Raw genomic sequence first — 22858 nt, forward strand, 5'->3', positions numbered from 1 at the left:
CCGGGGCCTGTCGTGGGGTGGGGGGAGGGGGGAGGGATAGCATTAGGAGATATACCTAATGTAATATACTAATGTAAATGATGAGTTAATGGGTGCAGCACACCAACATGGCACAAGTATACATATGTAACAAACCTGCACATTGTGCACAAGTACCCTAGAACTTAAAGTATAATAAAAAATAAATTTAAAAAATACCATGGACAGGCACAGAATCTGTTTGTTGTATATTGTGACTGGCACATGGTAGGTTCTCAATAAATCTTTGTAACAAACGAATGAATAAATACCACAAACAACATTATTTTATGTCGTATAGTTGGGATACAAAAGTAAATATAATATAACCTCTCTTCTAATAGAGTTTCTGACATAATTAGATGGTTACAATCACTTATTTATCATCTAATCTTTGTCATGTACTAGCTGAAAAGCAAAGACAAGACACAATGGTAAATCTGATACTAGCCATATTAGTAAAATCAACCAAATCCCTTGTTCTGATAGTCTTCTACCTACCATGTTGGCGAAGGAAGGATCCCTGTTCCCAAATAGTACAAGATGGATGAGCTCCTGATATACTCAACACTGGACAGATGAGACTGGCAGCAGTTCATTAATCACATACACGCACAGCCTGGGAGAGAAGAGGCTGCACGCCATGCAGGGATACATAGTGGTTACACTCAGGAGTAGAGCGAATTAGCTGGGCCTGTGGTGTATAGTATCTAGAGGATGAGTTGCCTCCTGGTTCCCATGGGGGGAGGGGGATATAATATGCTGCTTTGAATAATTTTACCAGCTCATAAGAAGGCAAAATGACTTGGGCTGAGGCCTGAGTGGGGTGGCCGATAGAGGAACCTGCCTGGTGGGGAGCCTTTTCTGCTGGGTAGGGGACATATCTGGCAAGAGCAAGGGAACTCATGGCTAAACCTTTAGGACCCTGTGAGGGTCAGAAATGTCCAGGTATCACATGGAATTGTAGGTCTTAAACACATCCCTTCACTTCTCCTGGCCTCAGATCTTCATTTGTAAAGTCAAAGAGTGGGGAATGAATTCTCTCAAGGTTCCTGCAAGTTTTAATTCTCTTTAATTCTCAATATGTGTAGCCAGTTAAACGAGGGGTGTTTTGGTCATTTTCTGATGCACTTGCTGTCCTGATTGTTCTATGAAGATTAGTCTATTCTTGTTAACTTTAGAGCTATCTCAGTGAATTCAGGCCAATTTCCTAGGGGCCTCTCAAAATTTTAATATGAAGTTGAGACATTTCATTTCCAGGGAGTGGGAAGGGGAGTGTAGTGTGTTATAATATTAGTACAGAAGTCAATTTTTAAATTAAAACGAATAACTTTTAATTAGAGTCCAGAAAAGAAAGGATATTTATAAATCTAGAATCAAATAATATTTTAAATGATGTTAATCTTTCCAAAATAACATTTTAGCAAGAGTTAAGAAATGTTTATATTCTCTTCCAGAGAGGAAAATTCATTATCACAGACAGTAGGGGATTTATGATTTTCATTAAATTATAAAAAATTAGGACTGCAGGGCTGGGCACGGTGGCTCACGCCTGTAATCCCAGCACTTTGGGAGGCCGAGGTGGGTGGATCACAAGGTCAGGAGATCGAGACCATCCTGGCTAACATGGTGAAACCCCGTCTCTACTAAAAAAAAAAAAAAAAAAAAAAAAAAAAATTAGGACTGTAGAAGAAGAATAAAAAAGATCTTAACTGCTTAACCTAAAATCAAAAGGAAAAAAATGTGTTTGTCTTTGACTTCTAGATCTAAATGTGCAGAATTTAATTAAAATCAGACATTTGATTTCATATGTCTCTGTTTTAAAATAAAATAATCCTCATTTAAGGAAAAGTGTCAAGCATTATAATTAGTCTTAATAACAAAAAATAATATCTAAGTACATTAAAAGCATTATGACTAAGTAACTTTTTCTTCTATGGAAGAAAACTGAAAAATCAAAATGCCTACTTTTATAGTTCTACTTTATATTTTTAAAAATCATCACAAGTGAACAAACTCAATAAAATAACATTGTTTAAGAATTGGCACTGTAGACATTAAGATTTTCCTTTAGCAGGCTTTTACTTATTTATAAACATAATGGCCTCTTACTTTGTTTCAGCAAGTCTGATGAAAAATATTCCAGCATGTGTCTTTCTACAAGCATGGGACTGACTTTAAACCCAATGTAAAAAGTTTACTTTGGGCCAAGTGTTAAACTAGACACCCAAAATGATGCAGTTGAAGACTCCATTGCTACAGATTTGATTCAAAAGATTTGCCATTCTGCAACGGTGACAACCAATTGACATTGACATGAATAGCTGATCAAAGTAAAAAAAAAATCAGATTATTGTTCTTTTGAGCATGTGTGTAGCAAAAAACTCAGTCTATATTTGGGCAACAGAATGCAGTAACATCATAAGGCTGGTATGAATTCAACTGTACATCCCCCAAAAGATATATTGAAGTCCTTACTCCCAGGACATCAGAATGTGACCTTATTTGAAAATAAGATCTTTACAGAGATAATCAAGTTAAAATGAGGTAATTTGGGTAGGTGCTAAACCAACAGGACTGGTGCTCCTAAAAAAGGGAAGCTTGGACACAGAGACAGGCATACACAGAGAGACTATGTGAAGACCATGTCAAGGTGAAGGCAGAGATGGGAGTGATGCATCTACAAGCTAAGGAACATCAAAGATTGCTTTCAAACCACCAGAAGCTACAAAAGAGGCATGCAGCAGATTCACCCTCACAGTCCTCAGAAGGAAAAAACCTTGTCGAAACCTTGATTTCAGATTTCTAACCTCCAGAACTCTAAGACAATACATTTCATTTATGTAGACCACCCAGTTTGTGGTACTTTGTTACAGCAGCCCCAGGAAACTAATCCAGTCTGAATACTATTTTTTTTCAAACCATCACTTTAGTCTCATCCCTTCCATTCCTCAACAGCAGTAAAATGTTCCTTCTTACCAATCATTTCTGCACAAATTACAATGATATACTTATATAGATACGACAGCATGACAGTTACTGCGGTTCAAGCATTAACCTTCTTCAAAATAACTCTAATTGAGAGTCGTGAGGAATTCTTCTTCTTCTTTTTTTAATCCTGGAAGAAAACCCAGAAAATACCCTTCTCAACACTGGCCCTGGCAAAGAGTGTTTGAGTTAAGTCCCCAAAAGCAATTGCAACAAAAACAAAAGTTAACAAGTGGGACCTAATTAAACTAAAGAGCTTCTGCACAGCAAAAAGTAAACAACCTACAAAATAAGAGAAAACATTTGCAAAGTATGCATCCAACAAAGATTTAGTAACCAGAATCTATAAGGAACTTAAATCGACAAGAAAAACAAATAACCACATTAAAAATGGGCAACAGATATGGTCATGAAGAATTCTAACAAAAAAATAGAAAAAGTATACTGCCTAGAGGAACCTAAACCACAATATATATCATGCTTGCAGTAATTTTCAAGCTGCTCTCCCACTGAATGTAATAAAACCTGACACATACATGATTTTAAGAAACACTATATCTTTAAAAATTGTTATGGCTATTATTTCACTTGCCTGAGATACTGCCTTTTTCTTTCTTTGCAAATAAATATGTTTTCCACAATATAAATCATCTTATGCTCTGTCTCCTGATAAATTCTGTGTTTTAGGGGAAGAGAGGAGAGAAAGGGAAGGCAGAAAGATGGACACTTTTTATAGTATTTGAAATAAGATGAAACATATCAAGAAAATAAAATATGAGAAGCACTGTTCACAATTTTCAAGGATAATTGCCCTAAATATAGGCGGTTCTTAAAACAGTACTTACGAGACTAAAATTTACAATGCAGACAAGCCAAATTTGAAAAATCTTGGACAGAGATAAAAAAGCATATTTTAATACACTCCACCTTATCAAAAAGCAAATTATAATACAGAATCTGCAGGGCAAACAACCGAGTGAACATTTATAATTGATCTTAGACGTAGTTAGCTTGTTCAAACCCAATCCTTGTAGCTTTTAAAAAGTCGATTTTTCCTGAAGAAATAGTATTGCTTCTGTAGCTACATAGATTCAACAATAATTATTGCAAATATTTATTGAATACTTAGTACTTAGACACTTATACTTGAATACATTATGTCATATAACCCTTCTAGCAATGAACACTCTTATCTTGCTTTTACAGATGAAAAAATTGTGGTACAAAGAGTTTAAATAAATTACTGAAGCTCCATGGCAAGTAAGTAGTACAGAATGTAAATCCATGCAGTCTGGCTCCAGGGCCTATACCCTTAACCACTATGCAATATCAATTAACATACATGACTAATGTAACATAAACTTAAACATAAGGTTTAAATACTATTTGCCCAATGAGAACATTACAGAAAATATTTTTTATCAATTTGAATATATATACATGTGGAGATGCGGATGCAATTATCAAATGTCTAGTTGCAATTTTAATTTATATGGATTTCAGTAATCACATTTTAGATAAACTAGGATATTAATCAGAATTATTGACTTTTCTACATTCACATTTCATAACACAATAACAATACAGCCTAGTGGTTTAGCATAAGGATTCAGGAATGAGTTCAAAATGTCTAGTCTACTATTTTCTAGCATAATAATGTTTAACAAATTACTTACTCTGTTTTCAATTTCCTCATGTGTCAAATGGGAGTTATAGGGCACCCACCTCACTGGGTTGTTAAGAGGAGGAGTAATTGAGTTAAAAAGTACAAAGTGCTTAAAGAAATGCTTGGCACACAAATGCTTGAAGTATATATAGGTGCTAACTGTCATATTTTTCAAATCCTTCATTTTTACCTTTGGCATGAGTGGCTTTGCCATCATTAGAGCCCACTGTGAGTTCTCCCATGCTGTTTTTCATATTATCTCCCTTACTACCCAAGTTATTTGAAATATAGACTTCCAGTGCTTCAGTGCCTTCACTGAAACTGATATTCCAAGCCACAATAGCCATTCACCTGATATTAGAAAGGTTTATTTGTTACTTAAGAGGGTATTTTTTATCTCTGCAATGAAAATATTTACAGTATTTACAATATTGCTTATATGTTATCTTTAAAAGACTTTTTTTTTTTTAACAACATGCAGCACTTGCAATACCGACGTAAAGTTTCCAGGAATAGTTATAAAATTAGGGTTAAATTTCTTTGCCTTTTAAAAACCAGTTCTATACAAAGGCATCCAACGCCATTACAGGCAAATCTATCTTCTCAAAACTATTCATTGTTCAAAGTAAAATAACTGAAATAACAGAAGCAGAATTTGAATAACCTAGTACAGAAGACTTGATGAGGAAACTCTTTGGTAAAGGAAAAAAGATAATTTAGAGGAAATATAATTGTCATATTTGAGAAAAGAGGTTACATAGTTAATATGCAGGGACAGTGAAAACAAACACTGGCACTTATTTGGTTTTTACCGTAGTTGTCAGGTTTCATTGTGGAACTTGACTGAAATACACAGAGCTGCCAGATCTCCATTTCATGTGGTGCTTGTGGATATAGCTGAAGGTAGGAGAAAACTGCCCATGTTCAAACCATAATTTTCTGGCACAATTTTCCACGGCATATTAACTAAAAAACAGAAGGGAAAGAAGGCAACTCTAAAATATCTTTAAATAAATTACTGAAGCTCCATGGCAAGTAAGTAGTACAGAATGTAAATCCATGCAGTCTGGCTCCAGGGCCTGTACCTTACTAAGAAAACGAAGTTGTTTTGTGTGTGTTTGTGAAATATGTAAAAGTGTTAGTGTGTATACTGGCATGACTGTCTTAACTAAATAATATTACTCATTATTAGGATGTCCTTTCCATTTTTGTTTTGGTGATGGATACATTAGGTCCCAGGGAAGGACTGTGCAGCTATTACAGCTCTAGCTCATGTTGCCTCATCTCTTGACTTAGGTGAGGCTTTCTACTCCTGATAAAGCCAAGTGGGTGACTTTAACAGAGGACGGCACATCTACCAAGGACTCCAGTTTCCTTTAATATAACTTTCTGAAGCCTATCCCAGAGTGAGGGAGCAATGCAAAAAAAAAAAAAAAAAAAGGAAAAAATCCAAAATGAAATTCCTACATGATTAGCCATGAAATTAGTGGATGTTCTCAAAATCCCTAATGGGCATCTGCAGGATACTTTGGCTTATGTCTCAAAGTCAAATAAACAATATGCAAAACTCAATCAGGTAACTCAATTTTCTTGCTTGGCTTCTCAATTGGAGCAGAAATTCAAGGGGGAAAATTTAAATAAATATGCTAATTGCTTTCAGAGACAGAAGTAGAATTTGAAGAACATCTATATCTAATAATTCATTCCTAAAACAGGCAAATTTTTTACCTTTTAACTTCAGGGGTACAGGTGCAGGTTTGTTACATAGATAAACTTGTATCATACGGGTTTGTTGTACAGATTATTTCATCACCCAGGTATTAAGCCTAGTACCCATTAGTTATTTTTCCTGATTCTCTCCCTCCTCCCTCCAACATGCCCTACTGTGTGTTGTTCCCCTCTAGGTGTCCATGTGTTCTCATTATTTAGCTCCTACTTATAAGGAGAACATGTGGTATCTGGTTTTCTGTTCCTGCATTAGTCTGCTAAGGATAATTTCCTGCAGCTCTGTCTATGTCCCTGCAAAGGACAGTATCTCATTCCTTTTTTATGGCTGCATAATATTTCATGGTGTGTATGTGCCACATTTTCTTTATCCAGTCTATGATGGATGGGCATTTAAGTTGCTTCCATGTCTTTGCTACTGTGAATAGTGCTGCAATGAACATACACATGCATGTGTCTTTATGGTAGATTGATTTATAACCTTTTGGGTGTATGCCCAGTAATGGGATTACTGGGTAGAATGGTATTTCTGTCTTTAGGTCTTTGAAGAATCGCCACACTGTGCTCCATAATGGCTGAACTAATTTACCCTCCCACCAACAGTGTATAAGCATTCCTTTTTCTCTACAACCTTACCAGCATCTAAATGGACAATTTTTAATGCTCATATTCTTGTAGCTCATTCAAATTTGAAAGGGATATCTTTTTTGATTCAGAAGAAATAGAAACATCAGAAAAAAACAAGACAGACCAGATTTTTTTTTAACCATAAGATTAAGTAGATAATGATGGATTACTGCATCTTCTTGATGATTCGAAACACAGCTTCATGGATAATGTAGCTTAAAGAAAGTACAATCACAAAGTTTATCAACTGAACTAGGATATTTTTGAGAGTAAAAGGGAACAATATTAATAATTATGCTGGGGGTAAGGAAAAATAGGCAGAAAATGGGACAATGGAATTATCTCCAGCAAATCATAATATGTGGTCATTCTACCTAAAGTTGTGCCAATGATACCTAAACCAATAAATGCTAAAATGATTGATGAAAGGTGGTGAACACTTGAATGAGCAATTTCAGAAATTCAAAAATATAGGCAGAAAGCACAAAAATCTAGAGTTCAGTGGCAAAATAGGGTAGCCATAATTAACAATAATTTATTGTATAGTTCAAAATAACTAGTAGATTTAGAATTTTCTCTACACAAAGCAATGACAAATGTTTGAGGCGACAGATACATCTCAATTACCCCGATTTCATTATTACACATTGTATTCCTGTATCAAAATATCACATTTATCTCATAAATATGTACAACTATGATATATCAGTAAAAATAAAAAAAATTAAATTCACCAATGGAGTAAAAACCTCAAAGGGCAGCTGCCTGTTGGTTTCTAGGGTACAATCCTAGGTTTTTTGATATGGTTGTTATAGCCTTTTGTTCTTGCTATTTTTGTTTGGAGGGGAGTGCGTTTTTTGTTTGTTTTAGTTTTACTTGTTTGTTTTATTGGGGTGGGGATGTTGAGAGAAAAATTTTAAGTGAAATTTTATTGTTCCTTTGGAAACTAGTCCTCAACAATGGTCTGGCTTCTTTTGTGAGGGCCTCAGGATTTTGATACCGGAATATAATGCAATGGCTCATGATAAATGTTATTACTATAAACCCTGAAGAAAGTTCTGCTCATTAGTTAATAGCATGTTATTTGGAGTCACAGTATTTGGGATTCCACCATCTTGGGAATGTGATTTAACACAGCAGCCAAAGCAGTCTTTTTCAAAAGGAAACAATCTAAACATCACTCATCAGTTCACAATCTTCATTTCTTTTAGAACCAACACACAAATCCCACAGGATATTTCCTGGCCCCTTCCTGTTATTCCAGCCTCAACTCCTATCTATGTGGCTCCCCTCACTTGCCGTTCCAGTCACTCAGGTTCCACTTAGAAGAGTGGTTCACAAATTCAGGTGATGTTGCCCCCACCCCCGCCCCAGGGACATTTGGATTTGGCAATGTCTGGAGAGATTTTTAGCTGTCCCAACTTGGTGGTGGTGGTGGTGGTGGTGGTTGGCTATGAGGAGTACTGGCATCTAATGGCTAGAGGTTAGGGACGCTATGCTAAGCATCACGCACAGGGCATGACCCAAAGAATCATTCTGACCCAAAATGTTAATAATGCTGAAGTTCAGAGCTCGATTTTCATCTTTCCTCAGACCATGTTTCCCAGATCTTGCACACATTGTTCTCTTTGCCTAAAATATTCAGGCTATTTTCCCTTTACCTTTTTATTTCCCTTTACCTTTTTACCTATTATCCTCCTTTACCCTTGTCCTTTCCTCTTTTTTTCTCGTCTTCTCTAACTCCCACTCACCCTTCGTTAACTCTCTTATAGTGGCTTTACAGACTCTTCCTCCCAGATGAATGTTACTCTTATGAAGCGCTAAAGAATATTAGCAGCAATTTCACTCGCATTCGTATGTGTTCGATTACCCCTCTCCACCACCAACTCCAGGTGGGTAGATGTCATCTAGCTTATATTTACTACAGTATCCCCAGCAGCTAGCACAGAATGCACACTTAATAGCTTCACTTAAAACAGGGAAATAGGGTAACCATCTCATTAGGTTGTAAAGATTAAATAATACATACAAACTCTTTAGCACAGTGCTTGAATCACAATAAATGCAGATACCGAGGCATTGTAGTTTGTGGACAGGAAAGGGGGGCTCCGGCTGTCTCATTTTAGCGCCTCCCAGCCTTTCATCACCTCGGTCTGAGAAACTCCTCCTCCTCCCCACAAGTAAGCAGCAATTGCTGCGCCTGCGCTTTCCTGGTTTCACGCTAACCAGGCTGCCGGAAGTACTTTCCTCTTTCGCATTGGCCCGCCGCAGGTGGGGTAGATACTACGCATGCTCTATATTCGTGTCTCCTCCTCCCGCCCATCGGTGCCCAACCAAAGAGGAGAGCGCAAAACTTCTAACACGCCTGCGCGAGCGGACGTGCTCCGGAAGCAGTTTTTTGGCCCTGTGACACGTAGCAACGAGGCTGCTTCAGGGTCTGAAACAGAGTTTGGGGGTTGTTTGGGACTACTGAAGCTACTGCCTTCGCCGCCAGCGCAGCCTGAGAGTTTGGTGAGTGACCCAGGTCCGTGGCACACTATTCAGCTTCTCTCCACACCTGTGCAAATGGGCTTGTTGCGGTCTTTCGGCGCCGCGCCCTGGTCCTTTTCGCTCAGACCCTCGCTCCCGTTCAAGTCCTTGCCCTGACGCGGGCCCCTGCACCTCAGACGCGACCTTCCAAGATTCTGCACTTTCCTGGCAGGCTGCGGGCCTTATTTTGCAAGGAGACAGTCGCGTTGTCAGCTGTAAAGCCCTGTCCTAAGGTGAAAAATCATCTTTGTTGTTATTGATATTTTAGACCCCTTATGGAACCACAACTCCCACGACCTCGCCCCTGATGGAAGGCATATCAGCTCCTTAAGGTGGAGTTGTCTTACTGGGCCGCAACTTAAAGAATAGGCATTTTCTTACTCTCTCTCCGCCACCGCCCTTCAAATGCTGCGTTCCTCCCCCGCCCCCGCCCCGAATTACTGAAAAAATATTTGTTGTGTTCTGTATTTGCTTAAGCAGACTGCCAGGAGCGAATTCAATAGAACCTTGGGCATAAGCAGTATTTGCCGTTTCTCTTTTATTACAGATTATTTACAATGTCAGGCTTTGAAAACTTAAACACGGATTTCTACCAGACAAGTTACAGCATCGATGATCAGTCACAGCAGTCCTATGATTATGGAGGAAGTGGAGGACCCTATAGCAAGTAACTTTTCATTTTTGGCAATTAATTTAGTCTACATTGCAGTGAAAACACATATTTAGAATACTTGATTCTGCCTAAAACAATGTGTGAACATGTTCTTTATCAGGAGTATGATCTTTCATGCATAATCTTCTTCGTCTAGAGAGATGTGACACTGGCTTGGGTTTGAAGCCAGTTGCTTGCTCTATTTAGAGTTGAGTATCTTCTGCAAAATCTTCAGGTGTACCATGAAGGGAAAAGTAACTTGTTGGAAGAACTGTTTTCTAGTAACAGTATTTCTGTATTTAGATGATGATGGGAGCTTCAGGTACCTAGGAGATAGGCTGTTAGTTCATGGGACAGTGAAAAATTAAAATATTTTGGTAGTAGTTAAATCAGTCCAACTTGAGACTTTTATCAGTGCTAATTGAAAGTACTTAGTGACATTATTTAATGATATAAGCTCCCTATTATGAATCATCAGGTGATTTTCATACAGCAGTTGATAATCATTTTTATTACTCCTCGTTACTCCTCTTTCTGAAACCCTTATGGTCAGTACCACACATGTTATAAGTTGCATACTGAGGAGGTTGACTCAAAGCCATTAGCCTCTGAACATTAAAAAAAAAAGTGATCTTTTTATAGTACCTGGTGTTTGTGACAAAAATACATGAACTGAAGGCTTTCTAGCAATCTCACCTAGGATATCATCTCCTTAGTTTCTCGGGACCCTAGAGATAATCTTATCAACTTCCTGTCATATAAAGGAGCTTCCTATACTAGGATTGTTTAAACTTAAGATGATTCTAGATCACTTTGAGAATCTTATTACAACTGGGCCTCTTTCCCATAAATACATGCATTCACTCAAACACCCAAATAAATGTGCATATATAACTTCAGACAATTCGTGTGTTATATGATGATCATCCATGGATCCCGAATTTAAAACCTCATAAAGACTGTTCCACGTTGAGGGCAGGGGAAGGTTATGTATCTGTCAGTTTGTGAGAAACATGCAATACAAGAATGTGTTTGGATTAGAGTGCTCAAAAATTTAAGAAACAAAACAAAATTCAAATTCGGTGTGGCTCTATAATACAGTCTGTCTTGGTTAAGCTATCCTTTATGAAACCTATAGTCTCTTCGAGTCTGCTTAATTTGGTATATTCTAAGGCTTTATTTTCTCCTCTAAAACTTAACACATATGAACAATGGGAGTGAGCATGTCAGAATACCCTCTGTGATTCATTTCCCTTTTCTGTTACTTAATTACATACCAATGAAGATTTATCTCTTTTGATAAATTAATGGGCAGAATTGGAAAATTTGTATTGAGATATTTCCATTCATTTATTTACCTAAATATGTATTTATGGTGATTGCTTTGTGTATGGGAGACAGAGTCCATCTAATAAACCCTTGCCTAAAGCAGCAACAGGGCTTTGGAGAACCTGTCTCTGTATGCAGGCCTGTTTTTAACCGAATGATTTTTATGATTAGAACTCAACAGAACTATTCCATTTAGATTGCAGCCTACGAGATTTAGCTATCTCTGCTTTTTTGTCCTGTCTACATTTGCATCACTTAAAAGGTGTGACTTATAGTCTCATTCCATTTAACAGTCATTTCAGATCTCTACACAGCAATTTAGATATTCTAAACAACTTGTTGCTAACTGTTCTCACAGTTTCATTCCAACCAAATCATGTACCAGTAAGCATTGCTTCAGTACTAGTGAAGAGGTTTTATTCCGGGTGATTATATAACCATTATTGCTGTAAACTTGGGTTTATAGATGATGCCTGGGAAAACAAGAACCCTAATGTATTAACAGTAATAAATTTGAGTTTCTGAGATTTATTTTTTAAAAGCTGGACTCTTCTCTGTGTACCTTCAAGTAGATCTGCAATCTAATGACATTTTAAACGTCCATCTCAGTTAACCAAATAATGTTTTGTTGGATTTGCTAATTTGGTAACAGAGATCCGCTAATAACTTTACGCTCGCCGTTAGTGAAAATCTAGGTGCAAATAGCATATTACTTGCATTGCCTTTACATTTTTAACTTGACTTGTTATTAGTACACAGTTCTGCATTTGCCATAATGAAGTCAGCTTTAACATTTTGTGGTTTCTTCTATAGGTGTTTCACAAGTATCATTCATATATCTGTTCACCAAAAAAAAAACAATAAAAAAAGTGTAAAAGGCCCTTTGATCATAATCTGTTGAGTTATATGAATGGAAAATTGGATAGATTCCACATTGTATTCCAGATATGCTTATGAAATATATCATAATACCAAGTCACATTTTTTAAAGTATGAAAGGTTATTTTTTTTCTTCTTTGACTTGCCTGATAGTATCTTTATGGAATATCTGAGGATTTCCATGAACTTAGGTAACCAACCCAATATGTTAAGAGGGTTTGTCTTTGTTATTGATTCAGAGTACTTATGAGAGCATTGATTTAGTATCTGCTGCTTCTCCTGCCATGAAAGTATGTCGTTTTAGCCTATAAAGATCATGTCTTACATACCATGTTTTAGCTTAAAACCAGCAGGAGCAAGTCAGAAATTTTCCTGAATAGGTCCTGCCAGAAAAGGAAAATAGTAAAATTCTATGATGTTGTCATTCTCACCTTTCCTCTTGAAGATGGAATGATGGTGCCACCTTTGAAACAATTGCTTGCAGCATTTTTCTTCCTTACATGAAATTTATGGGTCTGTATCAGTAGCTCTCAAAATTTAGGCTGTAGACTACAGAGGGTCCTTGAGACTCTTCTGAGATTCTTTAAGGTCAAAGTTATTTTCATAACAATACTAAAATATCATATACCTTTTTAGGTATGTTAACATTTGCAGTGCTGTTGCAAAAGTATTGATTGGTAAAACTGCTGGTACCCAAATATGAATCAAGATAGTGGCATCAAGTTGTTCTAGTAGTCATCGTATTCTTCATCACTCTATAGACTTGTTAGAGAGTTGGCAGGTAGTCAATTTCATTTAAGGATTCTGTTGAGGAAGCAGTAAGAATTATCGTTTTATTAAATCCTGACCCTTTAGTACACATATTTCTTTTTTTTTTTTTTCTTTTTTTTTTTTTTTTTGAGATGGAGTCTTGCTCTGTCGCCCATGCTGGAGTGCAGTGGCGGGATTTCAGCTCACTGCAATCTCCACTTCCCGGGTTTACGCCATTCTCCTGCCTCAGCCTCCCAAGTAGCTGGGACTACAGGCGCCCGCCACCTCGCCTGGCTAGTTTTGTTTTTTTTTTTTGTATTTTTTTAAGTAGAGACGGGGTTTCACCATGTTAGCCAGGTTGGTCTCAATCTCCTGACCTCGTGATCCACCCGTCTCGGCCTCCCAAAGTGCTGGGATTACAGGCTTGAGCCACCACACCCAGCCTATTTCTTTAATATTCTTTGTGACGAAATTTAGTATTTACTACATACTAAAGTACAATTACTATCTCTATGAAAAGCACTTGTGCAAGCTGAACTGGCTGTTATTTCATGAAGACCATTTTTATTTGAAAGAACTACAGATAAACTATGGTTATTCAGACTTGAGCATTCGGCAGATATTTTCCCAAAAACAAGTAAAGAGAGCCTCACCCCAAGGAAAACAACTGACATTATGGCTATAAGAATTTAAATGGGAATTAGACTAAAGGTTTTCTAAGGCTTCTCAGCTCTCATTTTTAAGAATATCTTTTAAAATAATTATTTTACATCTGTGTTTCTTAGTGTATCATTAGATTAGTCCCATCAGTAAGCTGGATTTTTTTCAAAACATGATGGAACAGATGTTTAAAGATGTGGCTTCAGTATCCTTCTCTTCCCTCTTGCCATTGTCACTAAAATAGCTGTGATAAAGCTTTCCCTCTAGATACAGGGTTTGCTATAGCACATATCAAATGAGACAATAAGTGTATAACTACTTTGAGAAATAGTACTTTGAAAAAATATTATTCAAATGCAAAGTGTACTAAAAATGTTTTGTTATATTCAACAAGTGCTCACAAAGCAAAACTTGATTTGTCCACTCTGTTTTTAAATTGATGGTTTTCTTAAAGAGATTTGTCCACTTGCCAAAGGTAACATACTATGAAGAGGAAAGAAGAACGATGATTCAATGGCTATCCAAATTACAGTGAAAAATTATATAACATGTATTACAAAGTTTGATATCCTAAGGTTTCATTCAGTCTTAGCCATAGATTTTATTTCATAGTGTATCTTCATATTGTATATATCCACTAAGGGAGAAAAATAGACACAATTTTTACATTTTCATTTGTTGACCTCCTAACCTTTAACAGTTGGTAAAATGCTTAGTGCTACGTAAGTGAATATTGGTTTCATTAAGAAGATTTTCTATAAAAATTATGAGTTTTTATTGTAGATAATCACCTTGATATTAGTAATCATTTCAACCATGATTTATAAAAATTGGCAAAGTTTGTATCTTAGTAATTGCACAACTAAGGTTCTTTAGCTGTCAAATGAAAATTTAGGAATTTAAGGGATATTAACTGTACAGAGTTGAAATACTTCTGAAAAATTTGACTTTCTTTCATTTATAGACAGTATGCTGGCTATGACTATTCGCAGCAAGGCCGATTTGTCCCTCCAGACATGATGCAGCCACAACAGCCATACACTGGGCAGATTTACCAGCCAACTCAGGCATATACTCCAGCTTCACCTCAGCCCTTCTATGGAAACAGCTTTGAGGATGAGCCACCTTTATTAGAAGGTAAGATTGGTTGCAACACTTGATAGTACTCAATAGTATTCAGCTGGTTAGTGAAAATTAATCTTAATTTGGAGAAATTGTATTTTCCTTTAAAAAAAAATCCTGTAGAAAAAAGTCTTCTGCTAAACAACTCATTTTAAACAGAGTATATGTGAAACCACATTGGGCCAGAAGAGACCAGATTTTTAATAGATCTTTTAATAGTGATAATAAAATATATTACTCTGTCAGCATCGACTTTTACTTCAGGTTATTGGCCAAATTCTACTAGTGGAAAAAGTGAGAAGAAAAAGCATGGTATCCATTATTCTATGTGGAAATAAACTGGCAGAACTAGTGACATCACTAAAAAAATGGTGATTTTCAAACTGTATTCCAAAACCTAGGAAGAGGTAGTTCCGAACATTTTTTTTGAACTAGATACTCTTTGAAAATCTAATGAAAGGTATGAACACTCTCCTCAGAAAAAATGCACACATATGCATAGAGACGTAGTTTTGTATACAGTTAAATGGGCCCCCAGGTATTCCTGAAGCCCCAGATAAAGAACCTCTTACTGTTAACCGTTTTTGTATATTCTTTGCTATGCAGTCATGCCTAAGGGACGTATTAACTGTCTTTTTCATCAGATCCGTACCCTTTTCCAACAACAATCCAGAAATGACATATTTGTGGGATGAGCACCACATTGAAGACTGGCATAGAGAACTCACTAAAATAATATCGTTCAGGCCAGGCACAGTGGCTCAACACCTGTAATTCCAGTGCTTTGTGAGGCCGAGGCTGGGAGGATCTCTTGAGACCAGGAGACCAGGCTGAGCAATACAGCAAGATCCCATCTCTCCAGAAAAAAAAAAAAAGAAAAAAAAAGGAAAGAAAAGAAATAGCTCTATGTTGTGGCACACACCTGTGGTCCCAGCTACTCAAGAGGCTAGGCAGGAACATCACTTGAGTTCAGGAGTTTGAGGCTATAGTGAATTATAATCATGCCACTGCACTCCAGCCTGGGTGACAGAGAGAGAACCTACCACAATAATGATAATAATAATAATGTCATCCAATATTGCTAGATCCTTTTTTGATGCTATCTATGTCATTTTGTCTCCCATTTCAACATAGATTTTGATCAGTTAATTAAAAATACATCACAAATCCTAATTAACTTTTAAATTTTCTTTCTCCTTAGAGTTAGGTATCAATTTTGACCACATCTGGCAAAAAACACTAACAGTATTACATCCATTAAAAGTAGCAGATGGCAGCATCATGAATGAAACTGATTTGGCAGGACCAATGGTTTTTTGCCTTGCTTTTGGAGCCACGTTGCTACTGGTAAGATTTGCATTTCAACCTTCAGGGTGCAATTAAAGAACAACCTTTAAATTTTGAATGTTCTACCAAAAGCCATTTTGAAACTCTGCTTTACACCTCAAGTCTTTGATGTGTTTGGAATAGTACTGAGTTGCTTGTATTTATACCTATTCGTTCGTTCTCCATCTGTAGTAAATGTAGCATGTTTTAAAAATCATTTCTTGTTCTAAGAAATGATTCAATTATTAGGGGAAAATAAAATAGTAAACAACAGGTATAGCTTCAGTCCCTCATTAGAATTCTGACTTTTCAGAGGTTACAGTTTTTACGCTATTGCTTTTTTTTTTTAATATTTTTTTAAAAATCACTAAACCTTGGTTAATGTTTTGTTATAGTCATACTGATGATTACTTTTCCATATATTATTTTCCCAATTTATCACCTTCCCAAGAATGTTAAGGCATATTGAAAACAGAAAAGTTGTAAAGATAATTGTTAATATTTATTTTATCTTATGTCTCTGAATTAATAAGAGATAACTACTGTAGTGTATAGAAGATGGGATTTTTAGTCATAAGAGCTGGGCTTGAACAGAGTGCTCCTGATCTGCCCTTGGCCACATCATTTAATCCTTCAGTTTCCTCTCATAGAAAATAATCCTGTCCTGCTTACCTAGCAAGATTATTTTGAAGATGAAACAAGACAGGTTATGTGAGAACACATTGAAAAGTGAAAAACACTGTACAAATGTGAGTTTTTTTATTACTACATGAATGAATTCATCAATGAACTCAGCTTTTTCAAACTTCTGCACTTTTAGTCAAGTATTTACAAATAATCTAATAAATGTCCCAACAATTTGTTTACTTAACATAAACTGTAGAGGCATTCTCCTAATTTAGTTTTATATGACAAAAGTTGGATAAATCAATAGCTTTTTGAAGGCTCTTTTGTAAACTGGTTTTAGTGATAGTGTGACCTGAATACAAAGTTTGTTGTTCACAAACTCGACTAACAGTAGGATAATTCCAATTTAGCTAATCTTTGCAGTGCTTAAACTGCTTATTGTTGTCTTTTCTTAATCAAAGGACTGTGTAAATCAGCCAATAATTTGGAAAAATTAAAAAATATATATCTTCCGTTATATTCTTCTTGCCATTTCTTCTCTCCTCCTCACAGAACCCTGGCTTCCTGTTTATCCTGGCTTCCTTTCCCCTTGCTCCTCTAACACCCATATAAAGTGAATCATAAGATTTCTTCTTAGAAAGTTTATGACAACTCCACCAATGAGATTTAATTGCTTGGGGGCATTTTTGGTGGAATTAGGTACTTTCAACTGATATAACTGTTATTTAAATATTCTGAATGGCTTCCCTCTTGTCTCTAGTTTATTTGCCTAAAATCATTCAGAGTTCTTTTTAGAAACCTTACTATTTTGAGTGATTCTGCTATGCTTTTGTCTCTTTATTTGTTCACTTCTGTGCCAAGCCTGCACGCTAACTGGAAAATGGAGAACCAAATATCTGTGTACTTTAAAGTTACAAAGAATGTAACAAGCCAGTCTGCTCAATCTTTTACTTCTCTACATAAAGAATAGATTAGTAGATTTTGATGTTCATGAAATATTTCCTACCTATACTGATTCAGGTGAAATAAGGCCAGAAATAACTTATTTTTTGCCCTTTAACCTGTAATCATCTTCTTTACCCATAGGCTGGCAAAATCCAGTTTGGCTATGTATACGGGATCAGTGCAATCGGATGTCTAGGAATGTTTTGTTTATTAAACTTAATGAGTATGACAGGTGTTTCATTTGGTTGTGTGGCAAGTGTCCTTGGATATTGTCTTCTGCCTATGATCCTGCTTTCCAGCTTTGCAGTGATATTTTCTTTGCAGTAAGTACTGTTCTTTATTTTGGGGGTTGATTGACCAATTCTATGTAGTAGGATTCACCTCATCTTCAGTTTGAGATAAATCACTGATTCAGCAAACATATCAGATAGTGCCTCTTGTAGTAGAGATGGTGCCAAATGGTTTTGGATGAAGAACAATGGTAATGAGAATAAATTTTAAAACCTTTATACCATCTCTGTTTTACCCATGATCAAGAATTTCACTAGTTTTGTGTTTACTTACCATTGTCATAGTGGTAACAAATTGAACAGGGTGATTGTTAAATATTACATGAGAAAGGTCAAGTCATTATTGTTCAAATTATGCTTACCCTCTTTGGTGTTTTCTAGATCCACCTAATTTATTGAAACCATTGGACATATGCCAAATGTATGAGTAATAAATACATACTCTATTGGGCAGCTTTTGAACTGGAAATGAAACGTAATCTTTTTATGACAAGAGACTTATCAGCCTACTGTGTTTCTCAGATAGATGTACTTGTAAGCAGCTTTAAGTATGTGTAATTTTTAAATGATATTTTATGGTAGGTTAAAAGAAAAGGTATGGCTGGGCATGGTTGCTTACACCTATAATCCCAGCACTTTGGGAGGCCGAGGCAGGCAAATCACCTGAGGTCAGGAGTTTGAGACCAGCCTGACCAACGTGGAGAAACCCCGTCTCTACTAAAAATACAAAGTTAGCTGGGCATGGTAGCGCATGCCTGCAATCCCAGCTACTCTGGAGGCTGAGGCAGGAGAATCACTTGAACCCGGGAAGTGGAGTTTGCAGTGAGCCGAGATTGCCCCGTTGCATACTTCAGCCTGGGCAACAAGAGCGAAACTCTGTCTCAAAAAAAAAAAAGGAAACGTATACATTACCGCCAATAAGGTTCCTCCTTGTGGCCAGTGTACAGATGGTCTCAATATAAAATCCTCCTTGTGACTAGTGTTAGACATTACCAGTGATCAGGCTTTGTTACACTTTGAAAGCTAAAGTGGAGATTTGGGAGAAGAGACAAATATGTCAATTATTTGTCTGATACAAGAAATTTGGCAAAGTGATGCTTTATACTATTTCTGCTTTCAATAGAAATATTTCGTATTTTCAGTGTAGAAATCACTCCTATTCATTAAGAATTTGTGTATTCATATTTGAATTTTACAGAAGTTATTTTCTGCTAAAACCCTTTTATCAACTAGGAACAGTTTTGCCTCCAAGGGGACATTTGACAATGTCTGATGGGGGTCAAGGGTGCTGCTTGTATCTTAGGTGTAGAGGCCAGAGATGCTGCTGAACATTCTGACAGTGCACAGGACAGCCCCCGCAACAAAGATACATGCAGCCCAAATGTTAGTAGTGCCAAGAGTGAGAGACCTTATATTTTTAAAAAGTAAAACAGTTTAACAAAAGCTGTTTATCATATGAAATGATTTGCCATCATTGAATTTACTGTGAGGTACATTTTAGCATTTGAAAAAACAAATCCTGATTATTTCTGCATACGTCTACTTGCAGTTTTAAAATGTAAATGTAAAATGCTTTAGAATAGGTTATTGTAGTATTCTTACATAACTAATGTCATCTGCTTTTTTTTCTCCTCCCCCCTTTTTCCTTGTTGGTTACAGAGGAATGGTAGGAATCATTCTCACTGCTGGGATTATTGGATGGTGTAGTTTTTCTGCTTCCAAAATATTTATTTCTGCATTAGCCATGGAAGGACAGCAACTTTTAGTAGCATATCCTTGCGCTTTGTTATATGGAGTCTTTGCCCTGATTTCTGTCTTTTGAAAATTTATCTGGGATGTGAACATCAGTGGGCCAGATGTACAAAAAAGACCTTGAACTCTTAAATTGGACCGGTGAACTGCTGCAGCGCAACTTTCATGCAGATTTACATTTGACTGTTGGAGCAATGAAAGTAAATGTGTATCTCTTGTTCATTTTTATAGAACTTTTGAATACTGTATTGGATTTACCTGCAGTGTGACTAGCTTTAAATGTTTGTGTTTATACAAATAAGAAATGCTAATTCTTTCTGGTTCCTGCAGCCTTTGAAAAACCTTTTTCCTTGCAAATTATAATGTTTTTGATAGATTTTTATCAACTGTGGGAAACCAAACACAAAGCTGATAACCTTTCTTAAAAACAACCCAGTCACAGTAAAGAAGACACAAGACGGCCAGTCGCGGTGGCTCATGCCTGTAATCCCAGCACTTTGGGAGGCCAAGGTGGGCGGATTGCGAGATCAGGAAATCGAGACCATTCTGGTTAACTCGGTGAAAACCCGTCTCTACTAAAAATACAAAAAACCGGGTATGGTGACAGGCGCCTGTAGTCCCAGCTACTCGGGAGGCTGAGGCAGGAGAATATTGTGAACTTGGGAGGCAGAGCTTGCAGTGAGCCGAGATCGCACCACTGTACTCCATCCAGCCTGGGCGACAGAGCGAGACTCCATCTCAAAAAAAAAAAAAAAAAAAAGGACACAAGACTTACTGCAAAAATATTTTTCCAAGGATTTAGGAAAGAAAAATTGCCTTGTATTCTCAAGTCAGGTACACTCAAAGGAGGAAAGTGATCCAAATGTAGAGTATGAGTTTGCACTCCAAAAATTTGACATTACTGTAAATTATCTTGTGGAATTTTTGCTAAAATTCAGAGATACAGGAAGTTCACAATCTACCTTATTGTAGACATGAAATGGGAACACTTACTTAGATATTAATGTTAACTCAACCTGAGGGACCTGGAATGGTTGCATTAATGCTATAATCGTTGAATCTCCACATTTCACGAAAAGAAAAAAAATCACTAACCTTTTTTAAGGGAAATATTTAAAGTTTTACAAAATTCAGTATTGCAGTTATCAATGTAAAGTACATTTGAATGCTTATTAATTAAAACTTTCCCAATTAATTTTAACTGTGTTACTGAGTTTACTTTTACTAAACTACTGTTCTCTTTTTTAACTAGTCTCTGATTTTGACCCCTAATTTAAGCTTTAAGGATAGAAATCAGCTAATATAGAATCAGACAAAAAGGGGATTAAATGAGAAGCAGTTTGAGTTATATTATTTTATTGTATTAAATGTATTTGATTTATATTGTCATGTTCTCTTGCCAGAGTGAGTCTGTAGGAAAATACTGTATCTTGCATATTGATCATTGGCTTTTTCTAGAAAAACTGCCTCTGATTCTGGACAAAGCTCAGTTGTAGTTATGAGAAAGATAGGGTACAAGGAGGAAAATACTGCTTTTTTTTTTTTTTAAGAGATTTGCAAACTAAATAAAAAGAAATGCCAAACTGATGTATCAGTGGTTCTTGTTTAGAACAAGTTTTCAAAGCATAAAAAGAGGGTGAGAGAAATAACATATTTTTTGATTCACATAAGTATGTTTTTCTTCATTCTTAATAATCTGGAGAAACTCACTTGTCATTAATTTGTTTTGGGCTAGATTTTCAAACTTACCAAATTGCTTTAGAAAAGCAATTTGATAGGCTTTCCAACTTAACTAAATTTTTTATTGTAATTCTTGGATAGTACTTTTGTCTTTTTCAATTCATTTGTCTTTTTCAATATAGTTTTTGTTAAGGCAAATGTCTTCCGTTAATATCCAAATATTGCTAATAAACGGTAGAAGTGCTTTGGAAATTAAAATTATCTCGCTGTTGGTTAGACTTAAGACTGTTAATCTTCAGCCAAATACCCACATATGGATCAAATTATTTTATTTTTTGTTGTTTACTCTATCCCCAACAACATTTTTAGTTTAAGTTATTGTAGAGATTTTCTTTGTTGGTGGTAATATTTTATTTTGCTCCAAAATAATAAGGTGCAAAGCTATTTTATGCTTAACTTGCTCTGTCAAAACAGCTATGCATTGGAGTTGGAATTGATGCAAATTTTGTTCCAGAGCTGGATTACATGCGGAGTCATATATAGCCAAAACTTCTCTTATCAAACTCTGTTATGTAGGCATATTTCTATATACATTAAAGACTGCTGTACTGTGTGTCGAAAAGTACTATGTGGCTTTTTTTTTTTTTTTTTTTGGTCTATCATTGGAATAGATTTGTTTCTTCAGTTAAGTACCAGGTAGATTACCTGCTTTGCTTTAGGCCCATTTTATGCTAAAAGCATACGGGTATCTTTAAACACTAGAGACACTCACCATAACTAAAAACACATCCAGTGATTGTCACCGAGTAACTGAAACTCACTGTGGGAGTGACAGACTGACACATGCCTTGTCTCCAAATACTGTACTTGTCAGTGGAGTGGCAAGTTGGCTTATACTAGTGTGTTACTCATGCATGTATACATGCCAAGATCATATAGCTGACTTTACATATGGAGTAAACATATATTTTATGGCATTGCTATAATACTTTGCTTATCAATGGGTATTTTCAAGAGCTGTGTAACTAGGCTTATGGAAATAGACATTCTTTTTCCAGATGTAGTTATGCAGATAATGTAAAGTTCTAGAAATCTTAAGATACTATCCTTGGATAGTGGCCACCTAATCAAAGAGAGTTTTTTAAAATGTATCTAATGATATGATTTGGGATAGAATTTAGCATTGTACATTTGGTGTTTTGCACATTTATATTTTTAACCTTAATAGGCATTGCTAAACTCAGATATGCTCCAAAGTTGTCAGTTGTCTCTAAAGTTAAAATCATGCAATTA

The 22858-nt window shown here is 36.2% G+C and overlaps 2 protein-coding genes across 5 annotated transcripts in view; one reads left to right on the forward strand and one right to left on the reverse strand.

Annotated features, from left to right (window-relative positions):
• Positions 1–9220, reverse strand: part of KCTD16 (potassium channel tetramerization domain containing 16) — a 335886-nt gene extending 326666 nt beyond the window's left edge. The window contains exons 1-2 of the mRNA XM_011994150.1: positions 9054–9220; positions 5462–5638 (exon numbers count right to left, since the gene is read on the reverse strand). The gene's annotated coding sequence lies outside the window, so the exon portion shown is untranslated. The remainder of the gene's footprint in view (positions 1–5461; positions 5639–9053) is intronic.
• Positions 9221–9336: 116 nt separating this feature from the next.
• On the forward strand, positions 9337–22182 carry YIPF5 (Yip1 domain family, member 5). 4 transcript variants are annotated; one of them, XM_011994153.1, is made up of 6 exons: positions 9337–9786; positions 10101–10220; positions 14788–14960; positions 16147–16292; positions 17985–18166; positions 19793–22182. In XM_011994153.1, the coding sequence occupies exons 2-6, from the start codon at positions 10111–10113 to the stop codon at positions 19953–19955; spliced, it is 774 nt and encodes a 257-aa protein (XP_011849543.1). In that variant the 5' UTR covers positions 9337–9786; positions 10101–10110; the 3' UTR covers positions 19956–22182. The 4 variants fall into 4 exon arrangements, with proteins under 4 accessions (XP_011849543.1, XP_011849542.1, XP_011849544.1 ...); XM_011994152.1 differs by having other exon boundaries at positions 9337–9535; XM_011994154.1 differs by lacking the exon at positions 10101–10220.
• Positions 22183–22858: the final 676 nt, after the last annotated feature.

The sequence above is a fragment of the Mandrillus leucophaeus genome, unplaced genomic scaffold (assembly GCF_000951045.1).
Source record: "Mandrillus leucophaeus isolate KB7577 unplaced genomic scaffold, Mleu.le_1.0 Scaffold443, whole genome shotgun sequence".
Classification (NCBI taxonomy): domain Eukaryota; kingdom Metazoa; phylum Chordata; class Mammalia; order Primates; family Cercopithecidae; genus Mandrillus; species Mandrillus leucophaeus.

What these genes read in the sequence shown, in the direction of transcription:
- YIPF5 (XM_011994153.1), top strand. Translation starts at nt 10,111, where the DNA reads ATGTCAGGCTTTGAAAACTTAAACACGGATTTCTACCAGACAAGTTAC. An exon ending in TTGGAGCCACGTTGCTACTG is followed by an intron (nt 16,293 to 17,984) that starts GTAAGATTTGCA and finishes CTTTACCCATAG; the next exon opens with GCTGGCAAAATCCAGTTTGG. An exon ending in GCAGTGATATTTTCTTTGCA is followed by an intron (nt 18,167 to 19,792) that starts GTAAGTACTGTT and finishes TGTTGGTTACAG; the next exon opens with AGGAATGGTAGGAATCATTC.